Here is a 27112-nt window from a genome sequence, read left to right as displayed (position 1 = left end):
TAGGCTGGGTCTTATAGATTCACCCACCTGTTGGGGATGCCAATCAGAAGATGGTGACACAACCCATGTTTTTTGGTGGTGTGTTAAGATACTAGAATTCTGGTTGAGGGTCCAGAGTTTTATGGGTGACGTATTATGTACTCATATCTCATTTTAACCCAGACTCTGTATTTTAGGTGATGGGCCGATCATTGATGTAGGGGATAAGAACATGAAGAATTGGATCCTAGCCAGTGTTATGATAGTCAGACAGGTCATCCTTAGAGGATGGAAGTTGGCTGGAGCACCCTCGTTTCGTGAGTGGTATGCGGAGATGGGCAGGGTAGTGTCATTTGAAGATTTGACACATAGAAGGCTAGGTAAAAATAGATTTATTCAATAAGAAATGGGTCAGCTATTTAGCCTTTTTAGAAGGCTCTCAGGGAGGGGCAGTGGAGGGAGATGTGTTGGTTTTAATGTGCATGTTGTAGCCTTATGTTTTTGAACATATACTATATATATTTTTTCTACTGTTTTATTGTCTGTTTGTGTGTCTTTGTCAATGGGCATTTGACCACCATCTGTTTTTGTTGGGTGGGGGTGGGGTGGAGTGGGTTAATGTTCGGGAAGGGTTGTCAATTTTATAAAGTGATTCCAAATATTCTGTAATTTTTTTTTTTTTATTTGATATGTTATATGGAATAAATAAAATTGTTAATAAAAAAAAACAAAAAACAAAAGAAGAATGTGAAAGTGAAAGTGTAGATTCATAGTAAAAAAGGAAAGTTTCTCAGCCACACCCATCATATCACTTCTGAAGATACCAATTAAAAACTGGAGTCAAATTGATTAATTTTATGCTGCATTTATATACATTTTGGACCTTCAAAGTTCTGACCATGATTCACTTGCATTGTATAGGCATACAGAACTGAGACTTCATCTGTGTTCAGCAGAAGAAAAAGTCATACACATCTGGGGGTGGTATGAGGGTGAGTAAATGATGAGAGAATTTTAATTGTTGGGATAACTTTCCTTTAATGAACCATCAAACTCTGAATTGCTTCCATTAAGTTGAATTATGAATTTAACATACTAATTAAATCCACTATATATCATAAAGTGCCCAGTGCAAACCCAAATTAATGTTCTCACTGATAGGTTCAGCTTCATTTGTTTTTGCTTTCTCAGGTTGGACATGGAGGAGATGGAAGGAGTTTCCCCCAGAAGAGCAGCTTTTCTTGCCATTGGCCAATCTGAGACAGCAAGAATTCCAGCCATTCAGAAAGGGATTTTATTCTTATTTTTGTAATCAAGATATCTTTTTACTCCCTGGTTTAACATCTGATTCAGGATCAGATGAACAGTGCTTGTGTATAACCTTAGCCCTGGTGAAACAATGAAAAGTGCCCTGGCCTTATGTAGTGAGATGGACATACTTCCTGATTGACAGTGACTCGCCTATCACATTAATTTACAAGGAATGGTTTTATTGCACACACACGTGTGCTATATTATAGCTATCATTCATAATTGCACAAGGCTTATCAGCCGTATTTATTTATCAGTCATATTAAACAATTGATGACTGTATAATTGCATTTTTCATTGGTGATTTTACATGACAGGGTCAAAAAAAATCTTCTGACATAATTTACTCTCAGTTTCTACCACGCCTTTTTTCTGGGTAGTCATACAGCAGTGATTTCGTAACATTATTTCCCACATAACCATGTCCCTTACCCAGGGTTGGGAGGGTTACTTTTAAAATGTATTCCACTGTAGATTACAGAAAACATGTTGTAAAATGTAATTTGTAACGTATTCTGTAAAATTACTAAAGGTCAGTAATGTCATCTAAATATTGTGGATTAATTCTTCAGCAATGGCTTATTTTGACTTATTGTAAAAAAAATCTGCCAGTACAGTAAGACAAAATACAAATGTTAAAAATACATTCTCTGAAACAAGATAAAGCAAATTGATCTTGTTTTAAGGATTTTTACAAATATGTATTTTTATAGAAAAACAATACGAAACTTTTCATCCAGAATAAGATTTTTGCAAGAATATCAAAGGTCTTACTAGAGACCTTTTTTATTTTCTTAAAAAAAAAATTATGATTGTGCCAGGTAATAGTATATAAAATGGCTAGAAATAGCATTTGAGCTAAGCGTGAAGCTACATTTTTCACATGACAATTTACACATGGTTTATTTCTATTTCTGCTGCTCCATACTTACTTCAAGCTCACTTCTCTGTCTGCTCATATGTATGTAACACATCTTAAGAAAGTGTTTCACTGCTATTCAAACACTCTTTGGATCACATAATTTATATTGATAAATGTTTTCCAACCGAATAGACAATGACAATGACAATATGTCAATGATGACAATGTCAATAAAATGGAAAGTAATCGATTCAGTAATCAAAATATTTTTTAAATGTAAATGTATTCTGATGACTAATTATTTAAATGGTAACTGTAGTGGAATACAGTTACTAATAGTTTGTATTTAAAATACGTAATCCCGTTACATGTGTTCCGTTACTCCACAACCCTGCACTTTCCTGTACTCCAATCAGCATTACTTGGTATTAACTTTTATAAGGTTGAGTTGGACAGGCTCTGGATATTAATGTTGGAAACGGCGCGCTCTACCCATAAACTGATGTACTTACCGTCTGGATAAAATATTCGGAAATATTATATTATAATATAGCCTACATATTAAATATATTTATAAATGGAATGACGAATACAGCGCCCTCTACCCGTGCACTGATGTACATGCAGTCTAAATCTGGTCGGCTCAATATATGCTGAATGCGCCACATTAAGTTGTAAGGCAACGCTGTTGAGAGGTCGTCCGTTTCATCGAGCTTTTTCTTTATTTCGGTGAGGAAAAAAAGCAAGCAAATTACAATAGTAACATGGTAAAACTCGCGTTCAACTCCTCTCTCGTCCAGAAGGATTTGAAAAAGGAGGAGAAAGGTGAAGTTTTGATCCCTCAAGATGTGGTGAGTTTTTTTTTTTTAGCACGAATGCTACCCGGTTAATGTGATTAAAACAGTCATAATGTCTTTAAAAACAACGTTGTTTTAAACCATAAAACTCTCTATTCGACGTGGAAATGGCCTGTCAGCTTGTATAGATGAATGTCAGAGGCGAGTAGGTATATAAAGAAAAAATTAAGGATTTTTCGACATTAAGTAGTCAAAGTAAAAATAATTTTTTATTTTTGACTGAAATTTACATGTCATTGTGATTCACACATTGGCAATATTTATTTGAGGTTACTGGGATTATTAAAAAAAAAATGCCGAAGAGTTTTGTTTTAATGTGTGTATAGGGAAGCCATCTCCTGCTTAGTTTCACTGTGTGTTTATGAGTGTGTATGAGTGTCAGACATCTTTGAGCTTACAGGAAAATGGCCGACAGTTCAACACAAAACACCAGGAAATATACACAAAACATAACCTTCACGCATTGCACTTTTAATTGTTGTTTTTTCTTATAGATACCCAATGCATAACCATGCATGCTCGTGCAGTGATATTATTACAAAAGCGTTAAAAATTAATTGCATTTAAAAAATGCGTGTTTAATTTAATAACGATGCATTGCACTTTTACTGTTTTTTTCTACCAGTTTTCTGCTGCATATCCATGCACAGTCATGCAGTGTTGTGAATCAATAGAAATGCATTTACAACAAGTGTGTGTGAGCGACGGTACATATGTATAATGTTATCCCCTGCACTTCCTGAATTTGTTGCAGTCGTGAATCTTGTGGTCAGGAAGAGGAAAGGCATGTTTAGCCAGCTTATCGTGGTAGACTTTCAGAAGTGTCACACCAGCTCCCACTCAAATGCGTCTACCTTCTGCAACTTCTGTTACTCAAATATGATCATCTGCCACCGAGGATGAGTCAGCGCCGAATCGAGTAGATGAAGAATAGATCATGAATCATTAACAAGACAGTGTTGCGTCTACTAAAACAGCCTGATCCAAGTGGCAATATTTTAGCAGACACAACAGTGACGTAAAGGAGTGCATCAGCAAAAAGAAGTAAATTAATTCAGATGAAGCGGTGGATTCATGCATAGAGCTGTGTTGTGTGCCTTACCATCAGACATTTCTGCAACCAGTGAGTCTCAAGCTCATTAATATGTTTCTAAATCAGATCAAGGTATCAATTCATCATTAGATCAACTGTAAAGAGCCTGCTGGTGTGGTCTGACTTGTAGGGTGATCAAAGCCTCACTAAACTTGTGGCTGGAGCCGAATTCCAGAAACAGCCATTTCTGTACCTTCAAAAAAATCTGGAAGGCTCGGGTTAGTTAAACAAAGACACTCTCTGTTAGAGCTAAACCTTAATCTGCAGTGTGTCTTTGTGTTCAGGGTTGAGTCGTAGTGTATTTGAAATAAATGTGTTTGTTTGCAAAAGTGAAAGAATTAATCTCTGAAGCTTTTTGTTTTAATTTTGGGCTCATATTTGATTAACTAGACAACAGGAAGATCTGGTACTAATTACAAAGTACACGATTTAACAATCTTTTAGATTACATTTCTTAGGTTTTCTATTTTGATTTCTTTGCAATTCCTCATTGCAAAGCCCTATTTGATTCAAATTTGATCAATTATTTTAAATGCATGAAGTATCAGTTAACACACAAAGGGACTTAACCCTTTAAGCCCGGATTTAATTTTTTAAAATAAAAATATTAATTACTACAGTTTTGACCATCACAAAATAGGTTCATTTTAAAGCTTAGAAGCAGCACTTTAAAATGCATGTAGGTGTTGTGACCAAAACTGAACAAGTGCTTTGAAATTTGCCAACAAATTAGAAGTGTTCCGTTTTGCTCATTTATTAATAATTTTGCACTGAACATACTATTGGAATTAGTAAAAAAAAAAAAAAAATCCTCAAATAGCCATTTATCATATGTCGTTGGAAAGCTCTCAAAGTGTAGAACACAACCAGCCTATTTGTTTTACTTGCTGGTAAATGTGGCGAGTAGTAGCTTAGTACATGTCTTTGATATACATGTTACAAAGTTAATCAGGTGTTTCTTATAAGCCGCATTACTTGGAGGCGATGATCTTTAAAAAGATCTTGCACATAATGTAATCGGATGCATATGTCATTAGATAATCCACATGAAGCACAATGTGCACACAACATACAATGTGCTATCTGGCAGATTACTTTTTCGGAAATGTAAATTGTATGTCATGGAACACTAAACCAATGGTATTAGGATTCAGAGTGCTGCAACCAGATGTGGAAGTCATCCAAATATAGACCGAGAGGAGGTTTCACTCTAATTACATGTGTCCACCAGTAGATGGTGCCAAGTACATGACACAGACTCAATGATGGCTCAAATGACACCGAATGGAAGCAAAGAGATCTCATTACTCATGCCTGTATTTGTTGAATTTGCATGTATAATTAGTTTTATGTACAATTATTGTGTTTTATTTGTTTGGAAAGGCTTTTGGACACTAGGATACATTTTTTTTTGTAATGCTATAACTTTTGATTGCTTTGTTGTATCAACACAACTTTTTACTTGGTTATGGGCGACATGATTGGGAACAAAGTTTTTTGGAGCTACCTTACTTGCCCTAAAATATATCATGTGAAATCCAAAAAATAAGAAAGAAGGTACATTTTACATGTACATGTACAGTCAGATTACTACTTTTAACTTAAAACTTGATTTTGATCATTAAGTCTCCTCGCATTCATTCTCTTTCTGTCACATTCCTCATTGAGAGGCCCAGAGGAGGGGCCTTTGTCTTCTCAGGTGTAAATCACCTCAATATTCATGATCATTCACGCCGCCTCGCATATAACATTTCAACACTAAAATGATCTTACAAAAGTTAAAGTACTATATTGTTTTGTATGAATGAGTGATCAGGATGGTTTTCACATCATTTTGTAGCAAAAATTCTAGGCTACAAGATCCAATTCTCAAAGGGCTTCTGGACAAATGTTTAGTATGTGTTATATGGCTTTATTTCAATGAAAATTTTAGTTTTTTCAAAAACCATGCATAAACATTATTTTCTCAAAAATACAAAAATGCACACATGTTGCTCAGATATTATTGTAGCCCAGTTTGTGCTGAATACAGTGTTATCAGATTTTAGCCATTTAATGTGTTTTTAATCAACTGAAAAAAGCACAAATGTCAAGGCATGTCAAAACTTCTCCAGGGCCCAAAACACCCTCAGACCCCAGAGGGTTAAGCAGGATGTAACATGTACTTTGTATAAATTCTTTTGAAAAGGAAACTGGATATGAAAGTGTGGTTCACTCAATCAAACCACTACAACTGTTGGTGTGTGTGTGTGTGTGTGTGTGTGTGCGTGTGTATATATACACACACACATTTTATTGTTGTAATATTAATGTTATTTTTCACATAAGATTGATCTCATGATGATCTCATCAATGATGCAACACATTGCAAGTTGCAGACAGCAGGGGTGAGAGACAAGCTTTTCCGTGTTAAGGGTGCGCATCAGCCGGCGAAACTTTAAATCTCCCAGTCTCGACTCCCGTTCAGATTGGGTCTCTTACGCGACTGGTTGAAGCAGCTCTGACCACACAGAGAATGACAGTTTTGGAGTTTGAGCTTATTTGCACGTCACGCTCCCATATTATATTAACTTTAATTTTTGATGAAATAAAGACATATCGCCAAGCTGTGATCAGTGTTTCTGTGTTATTTTTTCTGGCCACCAGTTCAGTGTCGGTCTGCGCGGCATCCATCTTCACCTGATTTCCACGCTGAACACCGGAAACTCGTGTGACATGACCACATGTGCCACTCCCTAAACGGAGACTGACTGGTCATCTTTTTATTAGCCGTGTAGAAAATGGCCGAACAGCTCTTGGAGAGAATGGGCTGTCACGTCCACACATGCACTTATTTATTTAATAAAATCGCAGCATTTGCCGTCATATAATCGCACAGGCTGACATCGCAATTGCGATATGATTAATCGTGCAGCACTAGTATCACCTGAGAGTAAATGTAGAAAATGGAAAAGTCTGAATGGAGCATTTTAATATTTTCATTAAAATGAGAAAGACTTGGCTACAAACTAGTCATTTTATTGTCTTTCCTTGTCATCCATAATGATATCTGATTAATTTCACAAAATATTTGATTCATTTTATTAAAGGCATGTAACATATTGATTTAATAAAGCTACATTTTGAAGGAAAAACATTATGGTCTAAAGGCGCTCTGGAAACGCCGTCTCATGTCTACTCGCATGCGGGGAAAAGAGGCAGAGCGTGTTTGGTAATAGAGAAAAATATTCAAGAATACATCACAGCGGGACTAGTTGGACACCATGAGAGGATCGGAACAGCGAGCTCTGCGCACTTTGCTAGTTTTAATATCTTTTAATTAAATAAACAAGTGATATTCGATACACTCTGTTCTAGGGTTGCAACGGTATGAGATGTCAACAACAAAATCTACAGGAAGCCCCCCCCCAAACCCCTTTTTTTTTTTTTTAATTTGAAGAGCATATTTACATTATTATACCGTTTGTTTCCTAATTTAAAAAATAATTCAAACAGAAAATGCATATTACACAGGAGAAAAGGCTCCTTATTACCATGGTTAGGTCAGTGTAGCTAGTCTTAAATAATATTAATAATATTAAATTATAGTATTTATGAAAAATAAATACTAGCTGAAACGCATCTTGAAACTTTAACTACAACTGCCACTGTTGATATAAAATGAGGTCTAATAGATTCTACCTTTTGGATTATTTCATATGAAACTATAACATTTTGTCAAAATATAACAGTTACTTTTACTCATGTAAAATAGTGAAACAAATATGTAAAGGTGATGGTGTGTAATTATTAATATTTTTAACTATTTTGGTAAAGGGGGCCATATCTGTTGGGTGCTGTAAGTAGCGCATAGGGGGCCATATTGTATTACTTTTGAGATGCAATGTTCTGCACTGATTTGTTTTTTGTATCTTTTAAGCCCAGAAATAGTTGTGTACGCAATTTTCTGAAGTGTGTCTGTGACTTTTATAATGGAAAGCACTATTATATTGCTCTACAAAGATGTATACTTTTCTGTCAGGCATTAAAAAAACTGAATAAAAGCGTAGATTATTCTTTTATTTTGCCATCTCTACTTCCCTGTTAATTTATTATTCAGTTTTAATAATAATAATAATAATAATAAAAAAAGAAATTTATAGAACTTTTAAGGTTTGTCGCAAATCGGGCGAGTTTACTTATTTTTTTTTTCTAAAACATTTCCCATTTACATGCTAAAAGAATCATGATGTGGGTCTCTTCGATGGATTAACTTTCAGCACACAATTGAATAACACAGACTGCATGAATATGATAAATTATTACTGCAAGAGTTAGAATAGCATATAGGTGCGAATGGACATCAACGTTTCTAAATTGCACAAATAAAAAATACAAATACATATTCGTCTCTGGCTTGCTTTTGCTCGCATGTCAATGATGCTGAGATCTACTTTTATATTTAATTTAATTACCGAGAAGGTTTACCTGCAAAATTAGTAGCACTAAACATCACAAGCAGCCTCAAGAATGGACACAGAGTAGCCGTATAAAACCTTTCCTTGAGCAGAATATTGCACTACTAAGTTTGTTCAAAGGAGAAAGCGAGACGCACTTTCTTTAACACTGCTTTAACTCACTCACACACACACACACACTAATGTCAGACCGCCTCGCTTCTCTCAGACATTTTCACGCATGCGTGTATGTGTCACAAGTTGACGAGTCTGACAGGCAGACAAGGAATTAAGGAGATGCGCATGTGAGATTCTCAGTCCGGTTGCATTTTTTTCTCAATACCGTAGATAAGAAAATGTACATGGTATGATAACCGTCAATTTTCAAACAGTGTTATACCATGAAACGACTCGGTTACTAGCGTAACCTCGGTTCCCTGAGAGGAGGGAACGACTATTGCGTAAGTAGCTTACGCTATGGGGGAAAACTCTGTTTCTCGAGAAATATTGAAGTCTTCATGTAAAACGCATTGCAGCTGCACAGCAGACAGTGATGAGCGAGGCAGCTCGGTCATTGGCTGTGCTGCGGCAACTGCTCTAACCAGTGACGGGGCGACTTAGAACGCGCGACCAATGGAGGCGTGTCCGCATTCAGCGCTCAGAGCCTGCTGAAATTAGCATATGAGGGCTATATAATGAACGTCCCGTCATGCCAGTTCTTTTAGGTTCAGTCGACTGAAGCGAACTGACCAAGCACAGACACGGCAGCTTACGCAATAGTCGTTCCCTCCACTCAGGGAACCGAGGTTACGTTAGTAACCGAGTCGTTCCCTATCGAGAGGTCTCTCCTATTGCGTAAGTAGCTTACGCTATGGGAACACCATGTAAAACGCCGTGCGTGCTGACTTCGCTGTATAAAGCCAGAGGCAGGTGCCTGAGCCTTAAAGCAAAGTGATATTCCACGAGCCGGCCAGCGGCGAGCTATATAGTGGGATATGACAGGGTGCCCTTGCCTTCAAGGTGGGGCGCTCCTTGTACAAACACAAGCGCATATCTCATGTACTGAGCTTTTGTGTACTGGTACGCATAATAAACCCTCTAAGTCGGTCAGAGACGGACCTTATAAGGGAGGAGATGATGCCCAGCATATACATACTCCAGTTCATTCCACAGTCAGACTGATAGAATGTTGGAATGCAGTGAGGGGACCTGTAGGTTATAAAACCTGATAAATGTCGAAGGCGAGGCCCAGCCTGCCGCCGCACAAATATCTTCAATGGGTATCCCACTCGACCATGCCCACGAGGAGGCCATGCTCCTCGTAGAGTGAGCTCTGACGCCTAAGGGGCATTGAAGGCCCTTGGCTCCATAAGCTAGCACTATAGCATCCACTATCCAGCGCGATATTCGTTGCTTTGAGACAGCGAGACCCTTAGTTCGGCCGCCAAAGCATACGAATAATTGTTCCGTCTGTCTGAACAGAACGTTCCAAATATACTCTGAGCGCCCTTACCGGGCAGAGTAAATTTGCATCACCTTCATCTGCTGAGGACGATAGCGCTGCCAGAGATATCACCTGTGCTCTGAAGGGTGTAGAGAGCACCTTAGGAATATACCCGTGCTTTGGCCTAAGGACAACTCTGCAGTCGTTAGGTCCAAATTCCAGGCAAGCAGCGCTTGATGACAGTGCGTGCAGGTCGCCCACTCTTTTAACTGAAGCGAGTGCCAGCAAGAGCGTGGTTTTGAGCGAGAGCTGCTTGAGGTGCACGGTTCAGAGAGGTTCGAACGGGGCACCTTTGAGTGCGTCCAGGACCGTGGCCAGGTCCCAGATCGGCACCGAAGGTGGGCGAGGAGGGTTCATCCTCCTAGCGCCTCTTAGGAAACGAACGATCAGATCGTTTTTCCTAATGAATGTCCTTTATCAGGATTGTGTGGCCGCTATGGCAGCCACATAGACTTTGAGCGTGGAGGGTGTGCGGCCCGCCTCCAGCAGCTCCTGCAAAAAGGCGAGTACACTTGGTATCTCGCACGTTTTGGGGTTCAAGCTCTTGGTATCACACCAGTCACTGAACACTTTCCACTTTTGGGCATACAAGCGCCTCGTAGAGGGGCTCGCGCCTCAGTAATGGTTTTCAGAACTCCACTGGGGAGGTTCCGGGAACCCGTTGAGGGGCCATGCATGGAGGGCCCACAGATCGGGGCGGGGATGAAGAATCATCCCGCTGGCCTGTCCGAGGAGGTCTTGCCTCAGCGGAATCGGCCATGGGGCAGATTGCATCATCTGTACCAGCTCTGGAAACCACGTCTGGTTTTTCCAGAGTGGGGCTACCAGGAGCACTGCACATTTCACCTCCCTGATCCGACTGATGACCTGAGGCAGCATCGCGATCGGGGGAAAAGCAAACAAGGGGCGTCTCGGCCAAACTTGGGCGAGCGCATCCGTGCTTTTTGAGAGGAAGAGAGGGCAGTGCGTGTTTTCCTTGGAGGCGAAGAGGTCGACCTCTGCCTCGCCAAAGGTTCGCCATAACCACTGAACCGTCAGAGGGTGGAGAGACCATTCTCCTGGGAGAACTTTGTCTCTGGATAGCATGTCCGCTCCTTGGTTCAGGACGCCTGGCACGTGCGCTGCCCTTAGCGAGCGCAGGTGGTGTTGTGACCATAGGATGAGCTCCCTGGCCATAGAGTGCTGGGAGCTCGACCTGAGTCCACCTTGGCGATTTATATACGAAACTACCGTCATGTTGTCCGTTCGGACCAGGATGTGTTCGTTTTGCAGGTACGGAAGCAGGGCTCTGAGAGCCAAGGCGACCGCTTTCATTTCCAGACAGTTTATGTGTAGGCGCTTTTCTGGGTTTGACCAAAAGCCGGAAACAGGTCTGCCCTCGTAAAGGGCCCCCCATCCTATTTTGGAGGCATCTGTCGTGATCATTTTTCTCCGCGTATTCACGCCCAGACTCACGCCGGTTTGATACCAGTTTATGGCTTTCCAGGGCGTCAGGGCTTTTATACAGCCGTGATTCGCTCTGATCAAAAAGTGGCCCGAGCGCCACGGCTCTTGAGCCAGCACTGGAGAGGACGCATGTGCAACAATCCTAGCTGGAGTACAGCTGATGCCGAGGCCATGAGACCGAGCATTCTCTGAAATTGTTTGACGGGGGCGTGCGCGCCCGTTCTGAACGATGTTGCAAGGCGTCGAATAGAGAGCGCGCTCTGATGAGAGGCGCTGTCATCTGCACTGAGTCTAGCACTATTCCCAGAAAAGAAATATTCTGGCTGGGGGATAGCACGCTCTTTGCAAAATTTATTCTCAGACCCAGGCATTGTAAATGGCTGATAGTCCAAGATCTGTGTGTCATTAACTGAACCTCTGATTGTGCTATGATTAGCCAATCATCGAGGTAATTCAGTATCCGCACTCCCGCTGTCTCAGGGGAAAGTGCCGCGTCCATACATTTCGTGGAATGTACGGGGGCCAATGATAGGCCGAATGGTAGTACTGTGTACTGGTATGACTGTCCCTCGAAAGCGAATCTCAGAAAGGGCCTGTGATGAGGCGCTATCGGGATGTGAAAGTAAGCGTCTTTCAAATCCACTGATAGAAACCAATCCCCAGGGCGAACTTGCACGAGAATATGTTTGGTTGTTAACATTCTGAACGAGCGAATCGTTAACGCTTTGTTCAGATGTCTGAGATCCAGGATGGGGCGAAGGCCACCGTCCTTTTTCGGGACGAGAAAATAGCGGCTGTAAAAACCCGCCTCGCTCAAAGAGGGAGGAACAGATTCTATAGCGCCCTTCTCTATCAGTTTGAGCACCTCGGTGCGTAGAACATGTGACACATCTTTCCTCACTTTCGTCTCGACCACCGCTGAAAAGCGGGGTGGTCTGCGAGCGAATTGAAGTGAGTATCCATGTTTTATTATGTTCAAAACCCATTTCGGCATGTCAGGGATTTTTTCCCAGGCTTCTGCTCGCACAGATATGGGCTGAATGCCGGCTGGGGGCGTGTCGCAGTGATGTATGGGCCCCGCTCCTTTTCAGGTCTGCTCTTCGGCTGGGAGACGGGCGGCTCTGCCCTGGCTCGCTGCTGCTGCTGGGGCGGTTTTTGAGATGAGCTGGAGCGCTTAGGCAGGATACGGACGATCTCCGAGTCCATGCTGGTGCCCGCGCTCGTGTCCGCTGATGCCGATGGCGCGGGGTCGAACGAGCCCGGCCAGTCGTCGGATGCAGCGTCAAGAGAGAGGCTGTCATCCTTTCCGTCGTCGTCCCCTGATGTGCCGAACGAGACGAGACCCACCGCTTTGTTGGAGGGGTGCAGATCCGCTCTCGCGAAATGGACCGGCGGCGGGGAGACATCTGGTAGCGGTGATGCCCGCGGGGACTGAGCCGGCGTGACATCACCGGAGTTGGGGTGCTCTGGCAGCCTCTGTGAGCGGCGCTTTTTCTTGCGCGGCTCGAACAGAGGTGGCAGCACGGGGGCAGCCGGCTCGCTTGCAGTGAAAACGGCAAAGCGAGTGCGCAGCTCGGCGAGGCCCAGATGAGCATCCGCCCTGAATGAGTGCAGCTTCTGCGTGGTCCAGACCCAGGCAGCGAGTGCAGATGGTGTGCTGATCTCCGTCGGAAAGAGGGCCTCTGCACGAGGCGCAGGCTGAAGGCATTTGAAATAACGCCTGGAAAATAACTCTTTTACTCTTAAAAGCGTCGCGGGGGCGAACGCTTGTTCAGTAAAGGATATGCGATGCGCGCCGGATGGCGTAGCAGAAGGCTTCGAAGGTGGCTGAAGATGCCGGCGTCCTCTCAGCAGTCCCGCTGTAAGCTTGTCCACGGCGGCGAAAGATTCGAGGACACGAGGATCCAGCGAAGAGAAGGTCTTCGCTGAAGGAGATTAAATCTAAAAGAACTGGCATGACGGGACGTTCATTATATAGCCCTCATATGTTAATTTCAGCAGGCTCTGAGCCGCGAATCGCGGACGCGCCCCCATTGGTCGCAGCGTTCTAAGTCGCCCGTCACTGGTTCGAGCAGTTGCCGCAGCACAGCCAATGACCGAGCTGCCTCGCTCATCACTGTCTGCTGTGCAGCTGCAATGCGTTTTACATAAAGACTTCAATATTTCTCGAGAAACTGAGTTTTCCCCCATAGCGTAAGCTACTTACGCAATAGGAGAGACCTCTCGATAGGGAACCGGTATACCGCTGCAACCCTAATCGTTATCTATAAATTATGTTTATCTAGAAAGGACAATTTATACAAGAATATAAAATTTTTGTGTATATTCATTAGGGCTTGGACGATTCATCGACGTAATCGATTTGCATAACGTGCGTCGCATTGGAATAATTAAAATGGCAGGTTTAAGCATGGATTCCCTGACGCACAAACTGCAGCTAAAAAAAACTTGCCCATGGTAATCTAAAGCGTGGGAGTATTTTAGCCAGAGAACCAACAATGTGGTGCTGTGTAAGATATGCAAATTGGAAATGGCTTATCACAGCCGTACAACCGCCATGAACGAACATTTGAAGCGAAAGCATTCCAGAGTGCTCGTTAAGACGGCAGCACTGTAAGTCCTGTTTACTTTTTGTCCCCACCTAAACATGACATAGTATTACAACACGTGTTTCTGTTAGTAGTAGTCACTTAAAATAGATTTTCTAAATGTTTCCTCATAGCCCCATGTTAAAAGTAATTTCTGCACCGCTGCAAACGTAACTTTACACCATGCGTCATCTAATTTTGTTATTTGGCCGTTTTATATTTTCTGTTTACTTTAACGGCCGTGTATGAGTGAGAAAATGGTGTAAACTTTGTGTTAGTCTAAATCGTTTCAATTATATTCCTTGCTCCACTGAGATTTAATTTAGATTGCAATAGTTTTATTTATTGCTGTTAGAAAAAGTTAACTGTTGCTCGAATTGCACTAATTTTACTGTAAGATGAGAGAGAGCAGGAGAGGTGGAATGTGGAGGGAGGGGAGGGAAAGGAGGAGGGGGGAGAGAGATTGTTTGTATGTGGTAAATTGTCTGTGTGGATTACTGAGAGTTGATTAAGAATGCACAAGTTTTAGTTATTCCTGTTACTCAAATTGCACTCATTTTACTGTAAAATGATTTTATGTTGGACTGCTAAACTTGAGGTTGCACAAGGTTTTGATATTCCTCCTGAAAGTGACTTGAATTTTACAATTTATTTTGCTGTTGATTTAATAAATGTAGATTGCACTTTCCTTTTACTTGAATTGAACAAGTTCTTAAAATCAAATTAAAATAATCTACATTTAGCAATCCAACGACAAAATAAATGAAACAAATGTAAAATTCAAGACACTTTCAGGAGGAATATCCAGGGTGTCCGCGGGGTTTTAAAAAGTATTAAAAAGTGATAAATCAAAAGTGTCAAATTTAAGGCCATTAAAAGTGTTAAATGTGGTCTCAGAGGTATTATTTTTTCCAAATTAGGCATTATTTTTTTCAGACTATCAGGTGTCCTAATTCTGATTGAAATTATATCTACGTTCGCGTTATTTCGTTTAAATATGGGCTTTAGCATATCTCCGCACATAATCAAAGATCTTTCGTCTCCGTCTCAACTTATGTTTGACGCTGACGTCATATTCAGTGGTCGTTCGGCATCATCTCAGAACACTCGCGCTCAACAGAAGTGGCTGGCTTACGTTTTATTTAAGACTTGCTTCAAGGCATATCTTCAACGACTGGACAACCATCGTCGTCTTCATGGGCAAATGCAAGTTTTCTGGTAGCTGGGTGAACGACCCAGCGTTTAAGGACTGGCTCAGGCCTGTAGTAGGGAATAACAGGCAGGCTTATTGTTCGGTGTGTAAAAAAAACATCAATGTCAACTGGATGGGAGCTAACGCACTTCGATCGCATATGCAATCCACTAAACATAAAAATGGAATGCGTTCTCAGAGAGAGCAGTTAATTCTACCAATCTCAGCTGTCTGTGCGGCTGCACCTCCACCACCACCGCCGCAAATTAGTGCCACTGTTGGCCTACTGGCCAACGCTACGGCTCTAGCAACGTCTGACCTCCGGGTGGCCATGAGCGCCACACCAACACTGCGTGCGGAGGCTCTGTGGTGTCTGAACACTGCAGTTAAACACCACTCATTGAACTCCAATGAAGGAATTTCGAGCTGTTTAAAGAAATGTTTCCCAACTCTGACATCGTGAAGTCATTCACGTGTGGTAAAGACAAAACCGGGTACATCATCAGATTTGGATTAGCATCGTTCTTCAAAAAACAGCTTGTTGATGGCATCAACAAGGCTGGGCCATTCGTGTTGATGTTTGATGAGAGCCTCAATCAGGCGTCAAAGAAAAAACAGCTTGACATCCATGTTCGATACTGGGAGGATGACCGTGTCCAATCCAGATACTTTGGATCTCAGTTTTTGGGACATGGAAGGGCCGAAGATTTGTTGCATCACATAAAGGTAAGTTATTTTTTATGTAGCCCTACTTACGCTCTATCCTGTGATCACTCATTTGAAGAGTTATTTATTCACAAAGATTTTGTATATTATAGGATGATGTTGGCTAATTTACTGTTGGTTACACAAAATAATAAAATTGGCCAAAGTCCTGCAGTTACTTGAATGAAACATGTAGGCCCACCTGCATTTATTGACCTGTGGGGTATAGCTCAAGGTACAAGAAAATTATGTTTTTAGTATTTTGTTAAATTTAACAACTTATCACAGTTATGTAAGGGATAATGTATAGCGAGGCGGTTGTTAAAACGAATGCTACCACCCCGACAGGATGACTAGGAGCCCGAAGCGGAGGGATCTTAATCAGCCTGAAGGGGTGGTATTCGCTATAACGACCGCCTCGCTATACATTATCCCGCTTATTACATGGCTACCTACCAAATAAATCAATAATTTGACTCAAAATATTGATTTAAAAAGGAGTTTATTGATTTAAAAACGATTGTTTTGCTTCCGCTAAAGAAAATAGTCTGTTCCGTCTCTGAACTGCGTCCATGGCAACGCTCTGTTTTTCATGGCAACGCTCTGTTATACTAAGCAGCGTCTGTTATCAAGAAATAACAGACCGCATTCTACATTGGAATTCTACCAAGCCATGTAATAAAGAAATTTAATATTTGGCTCAGGTTTTGTTGTTGGAAAAAAACACTAAATAATTTAATTGCTGAATTACCAATTATTAATTGAAATCAAATGTGTATGCAGTAATGCTTCTCCTTAACCAACCTTTGTGAATGTTGAGATCTATTTGAGATCCTGTTGAGATTCTGCCAGAGCGTTTTACTTCTTTCACATGGACAAGCCACCGTGGAGAGGGGCTTCTCCATTAACAAGGAGGTGGAAACCTGTAACCTTCTAGGTGAATCCTTGGAGGCACTGAGGTTAATCTGTGACAATGTCAGTAGCTGTGGTGGTGTCCTCAAGGTGCCTTTTAACCAAGGAACTGCTGGCTTCTGTGGCCTCAGCAAGGTCCCAGTACAGGCTCTACCTGGAGCAAGAGCGTAAAAAGAGGGAGAGTGATACTCAAACACAGAAAAGGAAGGCCGCAGAGGACGAACTACAGGAGCTCAAGCAGCAACGCAGAGTCCTGGACGAAGTCTGTGCCAGCCTTGAAAATGATGCCAACAAATTGGCCGAGGAGGCAGAGGGGAAAGCTGGGTCAAAAATGGCCCAGCTAATCACCAAATCAAACACACTTAGGAGACACAAGGAGAAAAAAGAGGAACTGGTCAAAATGGACAAAACTATTGAGGAAAAGGCCATAGAATTAAGGCACTTTTCATAGGATTTTATGCCCACAAGTTCATATTAGGGCTATAGCACAAGTGGAAACAATAGTTCACCAGTTCATGTAGTGGATACCAGTTTGTGAATCAGCAACAGTTCATAGAAGATGCCAGTTTGTAATGCATCAACTTGCAGTGAATGCCAGCCAGTGTGCTGGAACTATCCATTCTCTCCATTGCACATTTTATGTAGTTTGTTTTATTTTTATTTACTAAGTGAAATAAATATGTGCAATATGTTGTCAACATCAGTCTCTAAATCTATTCTTTTTTTGTATGTTATATATGTCAAAATCTGTGTAAATAATAGAAAGGTCGCTGATTAACACTTGCAGTTCAGTGTCGTGATGGTTTTAAAAAAAAATTCTGAAGGTAGTAAAAAAGGTATTAAAAAGTAGTAAATTTAACTTAAGGATTGCTGTATATACCCTGATATCAAAACATTGTGTAACCTCAAGTTTAGCAGTCCAACATATAATCTCTCCAAAATAAAATTAATGTTGGACTGTAAAATGGAGAAGTTAAGACAGGGCTATTTTTGTTGCAGAATAATGCCCTGCAGTGCACACTTTGTTTCTTGTACATTTGTTTGTTTAAAAGAAGATAATTTATTAAAATATTGAAATATTAGATATTAGTTTTTTTATATTTATTTTTGGTTAATTGTTATATTAATCAAGAAATAATACAAATTAATCTTTAGAAAAATCGTCAAATTAGTCGTTAGATTAATCGACTAATTGAAAAATATTCATTAGGTGCAGCCCTAATATTCCTAAACCTCTGCAGATAGAGACTGTTTACGTGGAGCAGAATAATTATTGAAAAAAAGCACAGTGCTTTCCATTATAGCTATGCAAGGCTGATTGGGGTGAAATACATAGAAACATAAAGTTTCACATATTAAAAGTTATTTCGGATAATAAAAACCGGTGTATTGATGAAGTCGTGGGGGGGTGTGGCTCTATTTGTTGGTCACGAAACAAGTCTTAATGTGGGGGAGACGAGGGAGCTTTTCAACTGAAATTGAAATAATTATAGGATATTATAGACATTGTTTGATGTTCTTAACAGATTTACTTTAACCAATGTCTTTGTTTATATGATTATTTTGCTGTGGTAGCATGTACGGCTCTTTGAAATTACTGAAAAAACTTGGCGAAGTGTTGTGGAACCATTATGCGTTCAAGACCTGGAATTAATTCATAACCATGCGTTTACATGAAAAATAATTGCTCACTTTAGAACATACGTCTACCAGTCAGAATCAAGCATTCAATAGACCTGTGGTATAATATGAAATAATTCAACTAGCAATGTTTGTCAAAATGACCGCTTGCCAAATGTTGGATATAGATGCAGTACACTTAAAGGTTTAGTTCACCCAAAAATGAAAATGATCCCATAAATTACTCACCCTCAAGCCATCCTAGGTGTATATGACTTCTTTCAGCCAAACACAATTGGAGTTATATTAAAAAATATCCTGGCTCTTCCAAGCTTTATAGTGGGAGTGAATGGTACCTTAGATTAGTGGCTGAAAGAAGAAAGTCATATACACCTAGGATGGCTTGAGGGTGAGTAAATTATGGGATCATTTTCATTTATGGGTGAACTAATCCTTTAAAACGTGTCACAGAACAAAGCAATTATTAGCAATATATCTGAGTCATCATGGCAAAAGTAGCATTGGATTATTGATTCTCCCATATCTATCCTCGCCATGATTTGAAATGAAGCGCCCATAACTGTCATGTAACTTAACACGTTGTTATGGGTAAAAAGAAGACTGTTGATCAATATGCGCTTGCTGAGGCCAGTTATGGTCTTAGGCTGGTGTATACCTGCATGATGGACGAAGCTGAGCTTCAGTCGTACTTTGAATAATACTGCTGTCTTTTATATCAGTCTCCGTGTTGTTAACCTGTCAGTGCAGCTGATCAGGAGTGGCATTAAAATTAATAAACACTATCCATTCATTTTCTGTTCCTTATTGGTGGATTTACAATGTATCTAACTTTAATGTTTAATGTTAAAACATTTTAATTTCTTTATTTAAAAAACTAAAAAAAATTGTCAAAACACAAATTCAAATTAATCCGGAAGATCTGAAAAAATGCCCAGCCCTAGCTGTGGGGTCATGAAATATTAGTGAGTTCAGGTAAGTGAGCTGCTGTTGTTCGAGTTTGTTACGTGAGCTTTGGTACTCTTTGTTCCAGGTAATCTCAGACTTGTGCCATTGACAGACTCCCACAAACATTCAATGCTCCTCACAAATTTATTATAACCGGTAAGCACATGAGCAAAAGTTGTTGATGTGCTGAAGGGGTACATTTACATATACTCACATTCTTCTATGCATGCTGTCCCGTCATCTTAAAACTCTTGATTCTCTTATTTAAAGTGAGGCAAAAAATATGGATGAATATTGTCAGTGATAAAAGATTAAGATTCCCACAAAGTGTCAGTGATTTTCATCTCTCTTCTAGAGGCAGCAGTTATACTATTTAACAAAGCTGTTTTAACTGTTGAACCCTTCAGCGGCAGCCACAGAGGTACAAGGAAGGGGGAGAAAACAACTATCGGTATAGATTTTTGCAGATAACCGATAGTTGCTTTTTGGAATCTGTAAAACTGATATATTGGTCTATCTCTACTTACTAATAACACTCAGACTGTCTAAAACACCATGAAAACAGACAATGGATTAATTCAAACAATCAAGAATCCCAGTACTGTTTTTCACCTTTTTCCTGAATGCGGAAGTGTTCCACGATTCATTATGGAAGCCTGTTTCCTTTTTCTGGTCTCCAGTTTTCTCTTCCTTTGGCATGTGTTTTTAGTGGATAAGGTGATGTTTAGCATACAATATTGTTTTAAATTGCAGAATAAAAAAAAATGTGGCTCTGATGATACTTGATACTGTTGAGTTGTAATGACCATCTTTTGACAGTGTGTTGATGATATGAAGTGATGGTCTGAGGTTTGTAATGTTGAAATCATTAACTACTTCGAATTGATATACTCAACGGTACAAGTTGAGCCTGAACTCATTTTTACTCCTAACCATGGTTGTTCTAAATTCTGAATTGCTTGTTTTGGTATTTTCTATATTGCTTCTTATGGACACTTGAAATAGAAAACAGTCCAACGGCAATCAGAATCATCTTGGTGCCACCCAGTGGTTGGTCAGGAGAAATAAGGATACTAAATATTAGCACTCTTGGAACATCGCTTGTCCAATCAGATTAGAGGATTGGAACTTTATTGTACAATCAGAAATTAACGTTAAGAGAAAAAAGTATTGGTGTCATCAAACACTTAATGACATAACATTTTTACCAAGAGCCCATACTTAAACTTTTCTTGCAGTGACTGACTGTGTGTTTGTGTGTACAGGATGTGGAGGATGGTCTGCGTGTCAGGCAGCAGTCCAGGGCCTGGTGCTGGTGCATGTGTTTGGGGCTGGCCCTTATTCTCTCCGGCGTAGTGGTTGGTGGAGCTTACCTGTACAGGTATTACTTCATAGAGGTGAGAAAACAACTTACTAAATATGTTATGCTGCATGAGAATATGGAATAAGGATGTTATATATGTTAACAGTTTATTTTGAGGGACTAAACTATGAAAGAGACCGCTTTTAGAATTTTTTTCAGTTAAGTGAACATTGCTTTAAAATTTGTAAGTATGATTTTACTGCTAATTTTAAGAATTAAAGCAGCTGAACAAAGATACAAATGAAGTGCATCTTGCAGCACTGTAAATATTCAAGTAAATATTTAGAAATTGCCAGAGAGATTATCGTAATTTTCATTATAGAGACACTGATATTTTCATTGCCATTTTCGTTGACAGTGTATATACATATTAACAAAACTCTGATACTGTAGAAAGACTGGAATCGTTACAATTTTTAAAAATGTGGTATCGACTTGGTACCAAAGTACCAGTACTGATTTTACACCTAGAGAGCTGTACGTGTTTCGGTCTTATTGATCGTTGTCAAAGAATATGTATTTTGATGATGATGTTGATGATTGTCTCCAGGAGGAGAGGATGTATTACTGTGGGGTGAACTACCGTGAAGAAAATTACAAGATGCAGGACAGCCATGAGGAAAGTGAGATGGATTTGCCGACCGTATCAAAGAGGATTGAAGAGAGAGTGAGGGTTCTAGAGGATGAGGGAGTGGAGCTTATTAACATCCCAGTGCCCAAGTTCAGTGACAGTGACCCTGCCGACATCGTTCATGACTTCAACAGGGTAAGAATCCAATGATTCCCACTCTCTCTCCCACACATGCACTCAGCAGAGGTTACACAATAAAAAAAAAAAAGAGACTGGTTATGTATATGTGACTAACCCCTCCAAAATAAGCAAATTTCTGCTGGTTTTCCTTCTCTGCTATCAGAGACTGACAGCCTATCTGGATCTGCGTCTGAACAAATGCTATGTCATTCCGCTCAATACCTCTGTCGTGATGCCACCGAAAGACTTCCTGGAGCTGCTTGTCAACATCAAGGTAACCACAGCAACACTGCTGTAATGTACAAGTATGCATAATTCAGTACACTTAATAATTTGTGAAATTGTACAAAATGTACTTACCAATTGATGGCTAGGCAGTTTTCATAGCTAAAGAAGTTTGCTTTGAAGTGTATATAAGCTGTGTCTCCAAACCTAGTGAGCTGCCTACCTAGACATTTTATATGATGCCCTAAATGCTGTTAGTTTGTGATAATGACCATATAACCCATGTTTGTTGGGTATACCCAGGTATAACCCTACTTGTTACATGGCTACTTACCAAATTAATGAATTAATGGACATGAAACTGAGTTATTTTTTTATGCAAGCAGAGAGCCGTGTAACAAGTTTGTGATAATGTAACTCTGGTTGTGTGTGTAGGCTGGAACATACCTGCCACAGTCTTACCTGATCCGTGAACAGATGATAGTGACTGGAAAAATGGAGCATGTAGATCAGCTGGGTTACTTCATCAACAGCCTCTGCAGAGGGAGGGACACCTACAAACTGGAGCGTAGAGAGACTGTTTTTGGTAAACACACATACACACACACTGCCCTTCTTACACTTGTGGGGACCTTCCATAGTTCTTAAGCAAAGTATTGCACCTTAACTCTCAGACAACTTTTGGCATTTTTAGATTATACAGTGGCAAAAAAAAGGATGTGAACCCTTTGGAATTACCTGCATTTTCAATGCATCTGGAAAGTATTCACAGCGCTTCACTTTTTACGTTACGTTACGTTACAGCCTTATTCCAAAATTGAGTAAATTCATTATTTTCCTCAAAATTCTATAAACAATCCCCCATAATGACAATGTGAAAGAAGTTTGTTTGAAATCTTTGCAAATTTATAAAAAAATATATTTTTACAAAATCACATGTACATAAGTATTCACAGCCTTTGCCATGACACTCAAAATTGAGCGGAATTGTCAGTAGACCTCCGAGACAGGATTGTATTGAGGCACAGATCTAGGGAAGGGTACAGAAAATGTTCTGCAGCATTGAAGGTCCCAATGAGCACAGTGGCCTCCATCATCCGTAAATGGAAGAAGTTTGGAACCACTGGGAATCTTCCTAGAACTGGCCGCCCGGCCAAACTGAGCGATCGGGGGAGAAGGGCCTTAGTCAGGGAGGTGACCAAGAATCCGATGGTCACTCTGATAGAGCTCCAGCATTTCTCTGTGGAGAGAGGAGAAGCTTCCAGAAGAACAACCATCTCTGCAGCATTCCACCAATCAGGCCTATATGGTAGAGTGGCCAGACGGAAGCCTCTCCTCAGTAAAAGGCACATGACAGCCAGCCTGGAGTTTGCCAAAAGGCACCTGAAGGACTCTCAGACCACGAGAAACAAAATTATCTGGTCTGATGAAACAAATATTGAACTCTTTGGCCTGAATGGCAAGCGTCATGTCTGGAGGAAACCAGGCACCGCTCATCACCTGGCCAATACCATCCCTACAGTGAAGCATGGGGGAGGTAGCATCATGCTGTGGGGATGTTTTTCAGCAGCAGGAACTGGGAGACTAGTCAGGATCGAGGGAAAGATGAATACAGCAATGTACAGAGACATCCTTGATGAAAACCTGCTCCAGAGTGCTCTGGACCTCAGACTGGGGTGAAGGTTCATCTTCCAACAGGACAACGACCCTAAGCACCCAGCCAAGATAACAAAGGAGTGGCTATGGGACAACTCTGAATGTCCTTGAGTGGCCCAGCCAGAGCCCAGACTTGAACCCGATTGAACATCTCTGGAGAGATCTGAAAATGTCTGTGCACTGACGCTCCCCATCCAACCTGATGGAGCTTGAGAGGTCCTGCAAAGAAGAATGGGAGAAACTGCCCAGAAATAGGTGTGCCAAGCTTGTAGCATCATACTCAAAAAGACTTGAGGCTGTAATTGGTGCCAAAGGTACTTCAACAAAGTATTGAGCAACGGCTGTGAATACTTACGTACATGTGTTTTTTTTTTTTTTTTTTTTTTAATGGGGTATTGTTTGTAGAATTTTGAGGAAAATGATGAATTTAATCAATTTTGGAATAAGGCTGTAACATAACAAAATGTGGAAAAAGTGAAGCGTAACTCAGTTGAAGCACCTTTGGCAGCGATTACAGCCTCAAGTCTTTTTGGGTATGATGCGATAAGCTTTGCACACCTGGATTTGGGGATTTTCTGCCATTTTCTTTTCTCCAGATCCTCTCAAGCTCTCTCAGGTTGGATGGGGACTGTCAGTGGACAGCCATTTTCAGGTCTGTCCAGAGATGTTCCATTGGGTTCAAGTCTGGTCTCTGGCTGGACCACTCAAGAACATTCACAGAGTTGTCCCTAAGCCACTCTTGCGTTGTCTTGACTGTGTGCTTAGGGTCATTGTCCTGTTGGAAGATTCTGAGGTCCTGAGCGCTCTGGACCAGGTTTTCATTAAGGATATCTCTGTATTTTTTTGCATTCAGCTTTCAATTTTTGTTTCGTCAAACCAGAGAATCTTGTTTCTCACAGCCTGAGAGTCCTTTAAGGTGCTTTTTTATGTGTCTTGCACTGAGAGGCTTCCATTTGGCCACTCTGCCATAAAGCCCAGATCGGTGGAGTGTTGCAGTGATTGATGGTTGTCCTTCTGCAAGTTTCTCCAATCTACACACATGATCTTTGGAGCTCAACCAGAGTGACCATCGGGTTCTTGGTCGCCACTTTTACCAAGGCCCTTCTCCCCAATTGCTCCTTTTGGCCGGGCAGCCAGCTCTAGGAAGAGTCCTGGTTCCGAACTTCCATTTAAGAATTATGGAGGCCACTGTGCACTTGGGAACCTTCAATGCAGGCAAACCATTTTTGTAGCCTTCCCCAGATCAGTGTTACTTGACACAATCCTGTCTCTGAGCTCTGCAGGCAGTTCCTTTGACCTCATGGCTTTTTCACATTTACATTTTCAGCTGTGAGACCTTATATAGACAGTTGTGTGCCTTTCCAGATCATGTCCAATCAATTGAATTTGCCACAGGCGGCCTCCACTCAAAGTGTAGAAACATCTCAAAGATGATCCAAAGAAATGGGATGCGCCTGAGCTAAATTTCAAGTGTAATTGCAAAGGGTCTGAATACTTAAGTCAATGTGATATTTCAGTTTTTCTTTTTAAGAAATTTGCAAAGTTATCAAAATCTAGTTTTTGCTTTATCATTATGGGGTATGGAGTGTATCTTGATGTGAAAATAATAAATAAAATAATTTAAAGCATTTTAGCATAAGACTGCAACATAACAAAACGTGAGAAAAATTAAGCAGTCTGAATTCTTTCTGAATACTCTGTAGATGGCCTCAAAGCTAAAAGACATGGACTTCAGGGCTCCAGACTGTGACTAAAATGGTCACAAATGTGACCAAAACTAATCTATTGTGACTTTTAATTTAAAATGTAGTCGCCATTGGCGACAGTCGGGTTGTGTCTTGAGACACATTTTGAGTTATTGAATACATCTTTAGAGTGCGCATCATCAGTGTGTCTCACACTGCTTTCACCCGTTCTGTTTCTGACTAGCTCACGCGCTGCACGCAACAACAAACCTAGCGCGAGGTAGTCGTGAACAAATTATTCTTTTGAACCGGATCTTTTTAATGAATCTCCAGAAAAGTATTTAAACTCAGGAGCTCATGTTAGCAGTTTGAATCAGATTGGTTCTCAGCAAATCAGCCGTCAGTGAACTCAACTGGGAGTGCAGACGTTTTAAAATAAGAGACCCATGCTTTTTTCAAAAAGTCAATTTTGTTCAATTCATTGGGTTAAGAAATCTTTTGGCCTATTTATGAACTTTTTTTTACTAATAGGCACAGTTGATTTCAAGAGATTTGTAAATTTTCAGAAATTTTGCTCAAGACTCGCATATACAAATTCACCATACCATTTAATGTGCACATAGTAGTTTAATTGTCCAATTAGAATATGGTCAGAGATGACACCGGGGAATCATGTATTCAAACACTTAGAGCTGGGCCAGTGTACTGTGCGAACATATAACCACAATATATTACAGCCCAGAAACACTTTGGCATGCGAGTATACACACGTGTGTGCAAACAGACAAAGGTTAGCAGTGTATACAGCACTGATATGAAATATGAGATGGGTGTGTTTCTAAGTCACGTGACAATTAAGAACAGTAAACGACAGACAGTAGAGATACGCATGCATGTTAACACAGGGATTGTTCCTGATGTGACTACACAGAACCTGTCTTTAATTAGTCAAGTCAATGTAAAAAAAGTGCATCTTCTGTTTCTTCCTCACAGGAATACAGAAGCGCGAGGCTCTCAACTGCCTAACGATCCGCCACTTTGAGAACAATTTTGTGATGGAGACGCTGATCTGTGAGCCGTAGGGTGCAGAAGACAGCTGGGTAGCAAGATAAACCACTTTGGACAAATTCCACTCTGACCCTTCTTATCCTTCCATGAAACTTTTCCTGTTTTCCCTGTATGTGTGCGTGCGTGTGATTTTTCTGAGATTTGTGTATCTCTGTATAGAAGCAATCAATATTACAGAGAGAGTGAATGCGACTGAACGCCTTGAGCAATATTATGCATAGAACTATTTGTTTAGGTAAACGTTTTGACCCATTTCTCTCTCCTAGTAATGCATTTTTCTGTATTTGGGTTCTGTTAAGCAGGAAGTTTGAAGTATCCAAGAGGGTTTGTAGGGTAATGTATGATAACTAGTAATACATTGACCATGGAAAGGGGAAGGTCTCAGAGGATAGATGTAAAATGAAATCTATAATAATATGCACTGAATGTGTACATTTAAAACTGAACTTCTGTCACAGACACCAGATTATATACTGGAAGATATATTTGACTAGGTGTGGTATATGGCCAATAATTACATGGTAAGAACATGCGTAGAATTGATTTTTGTACTAGTTACACTTTTTTTTATTTTTATTATTATTACATATTTTGCTCTGCTGTAAGTTAACACTGCTAAATGTGTCTTATGTAAGAAATGCAATTTAGGAGCACTACGGTTTTGGTTCCCTCAGATATTCTAAGAAACACAAATCTAAAATAAATCGTCAATGCAGACAAAATAAGGTGTAACTTCTGCATCATTTAGGGACTGATTGGGTCAAATTCTGTAAAGATTGTCCAAATTTACTAAAAGGTTGAACATTGAACATCGGTTGGAATGATTTATACTTTGTACATAACCCAAAGTTTTAATGTTAACATATTAACACTAATAAAAAAAATGGACCATT

General features: G+C 40.5%; 1 protein-coding gene across 1 annotated transcript; it reads left to right on the top strand.

The window, feature by feature from the left end:
- The first annotated feature begins 2797 nt into the window (after positions 1 to 2797).
- On the top strand, positions 2798 to 27112 carry LOC127646653 (integral membrane protein 2B-like). Its single transcript, XM_052130444.1, has 6 exons — positions 2798 to 3003; positions 20737 to 20868; positions 21385 to 21600; positions 21749 to 21859; positions 22246 to 22396; positions 26145 to 27112. Exons 1-6 carry the CDS (start codon positions 2917 to 2919, stop codon positions 26231 to 26233), a joined length of 786 nt encoding a protein of 261 aa, XP_051986404.1. The 5' UTR covers positions 2798 to 2916; the 3' UTR covers positions 26234 to 27112.

The sequence above is a fragment of the Xyrauchen texanus genome, chromosome 7, assembly GCF_025860055.1.
Source record: "Xyrauchen texanus isolate HMW12.3.18 chromosome 7, RBS_HiC_50CHRs, whole genome shotgun sequence".
NCBI classification, from domain to species: Eukaryota; Metazoa; Chordata; class Actinopteri; order Cypriniformes; family Catostomidae; genus Xyrauchen; species Xyrauchen texanus.
Note: the sequence above shows the minus strand (reverse complement) of the source record. Positions and strands in the feature narration are given on the sequence as shown.

Coding starts and splice junctions, on each gene's coding strand:
- LOC127646653 (XM_052130444.1), top strand. CDS start 2,917: ATGGTAAAACTCGCGTTCAACTCCTCTCTCGTCCAGAAGGATTTGAAA. Junction 20,869..21,384: donor ACAGGTATTACTTCATAGAG/GTGAGAAAACAA, acceptor GATTGTCTCCAG/GAGGAGAGGATGTATTACTG. Junction 21,601..21,748: donor TCGTTCATGACTTCAACAGG/GTAAGAATCCAA, acceptor CTCTGCTATCAG/AGACTGACAGCCTATCTGGA.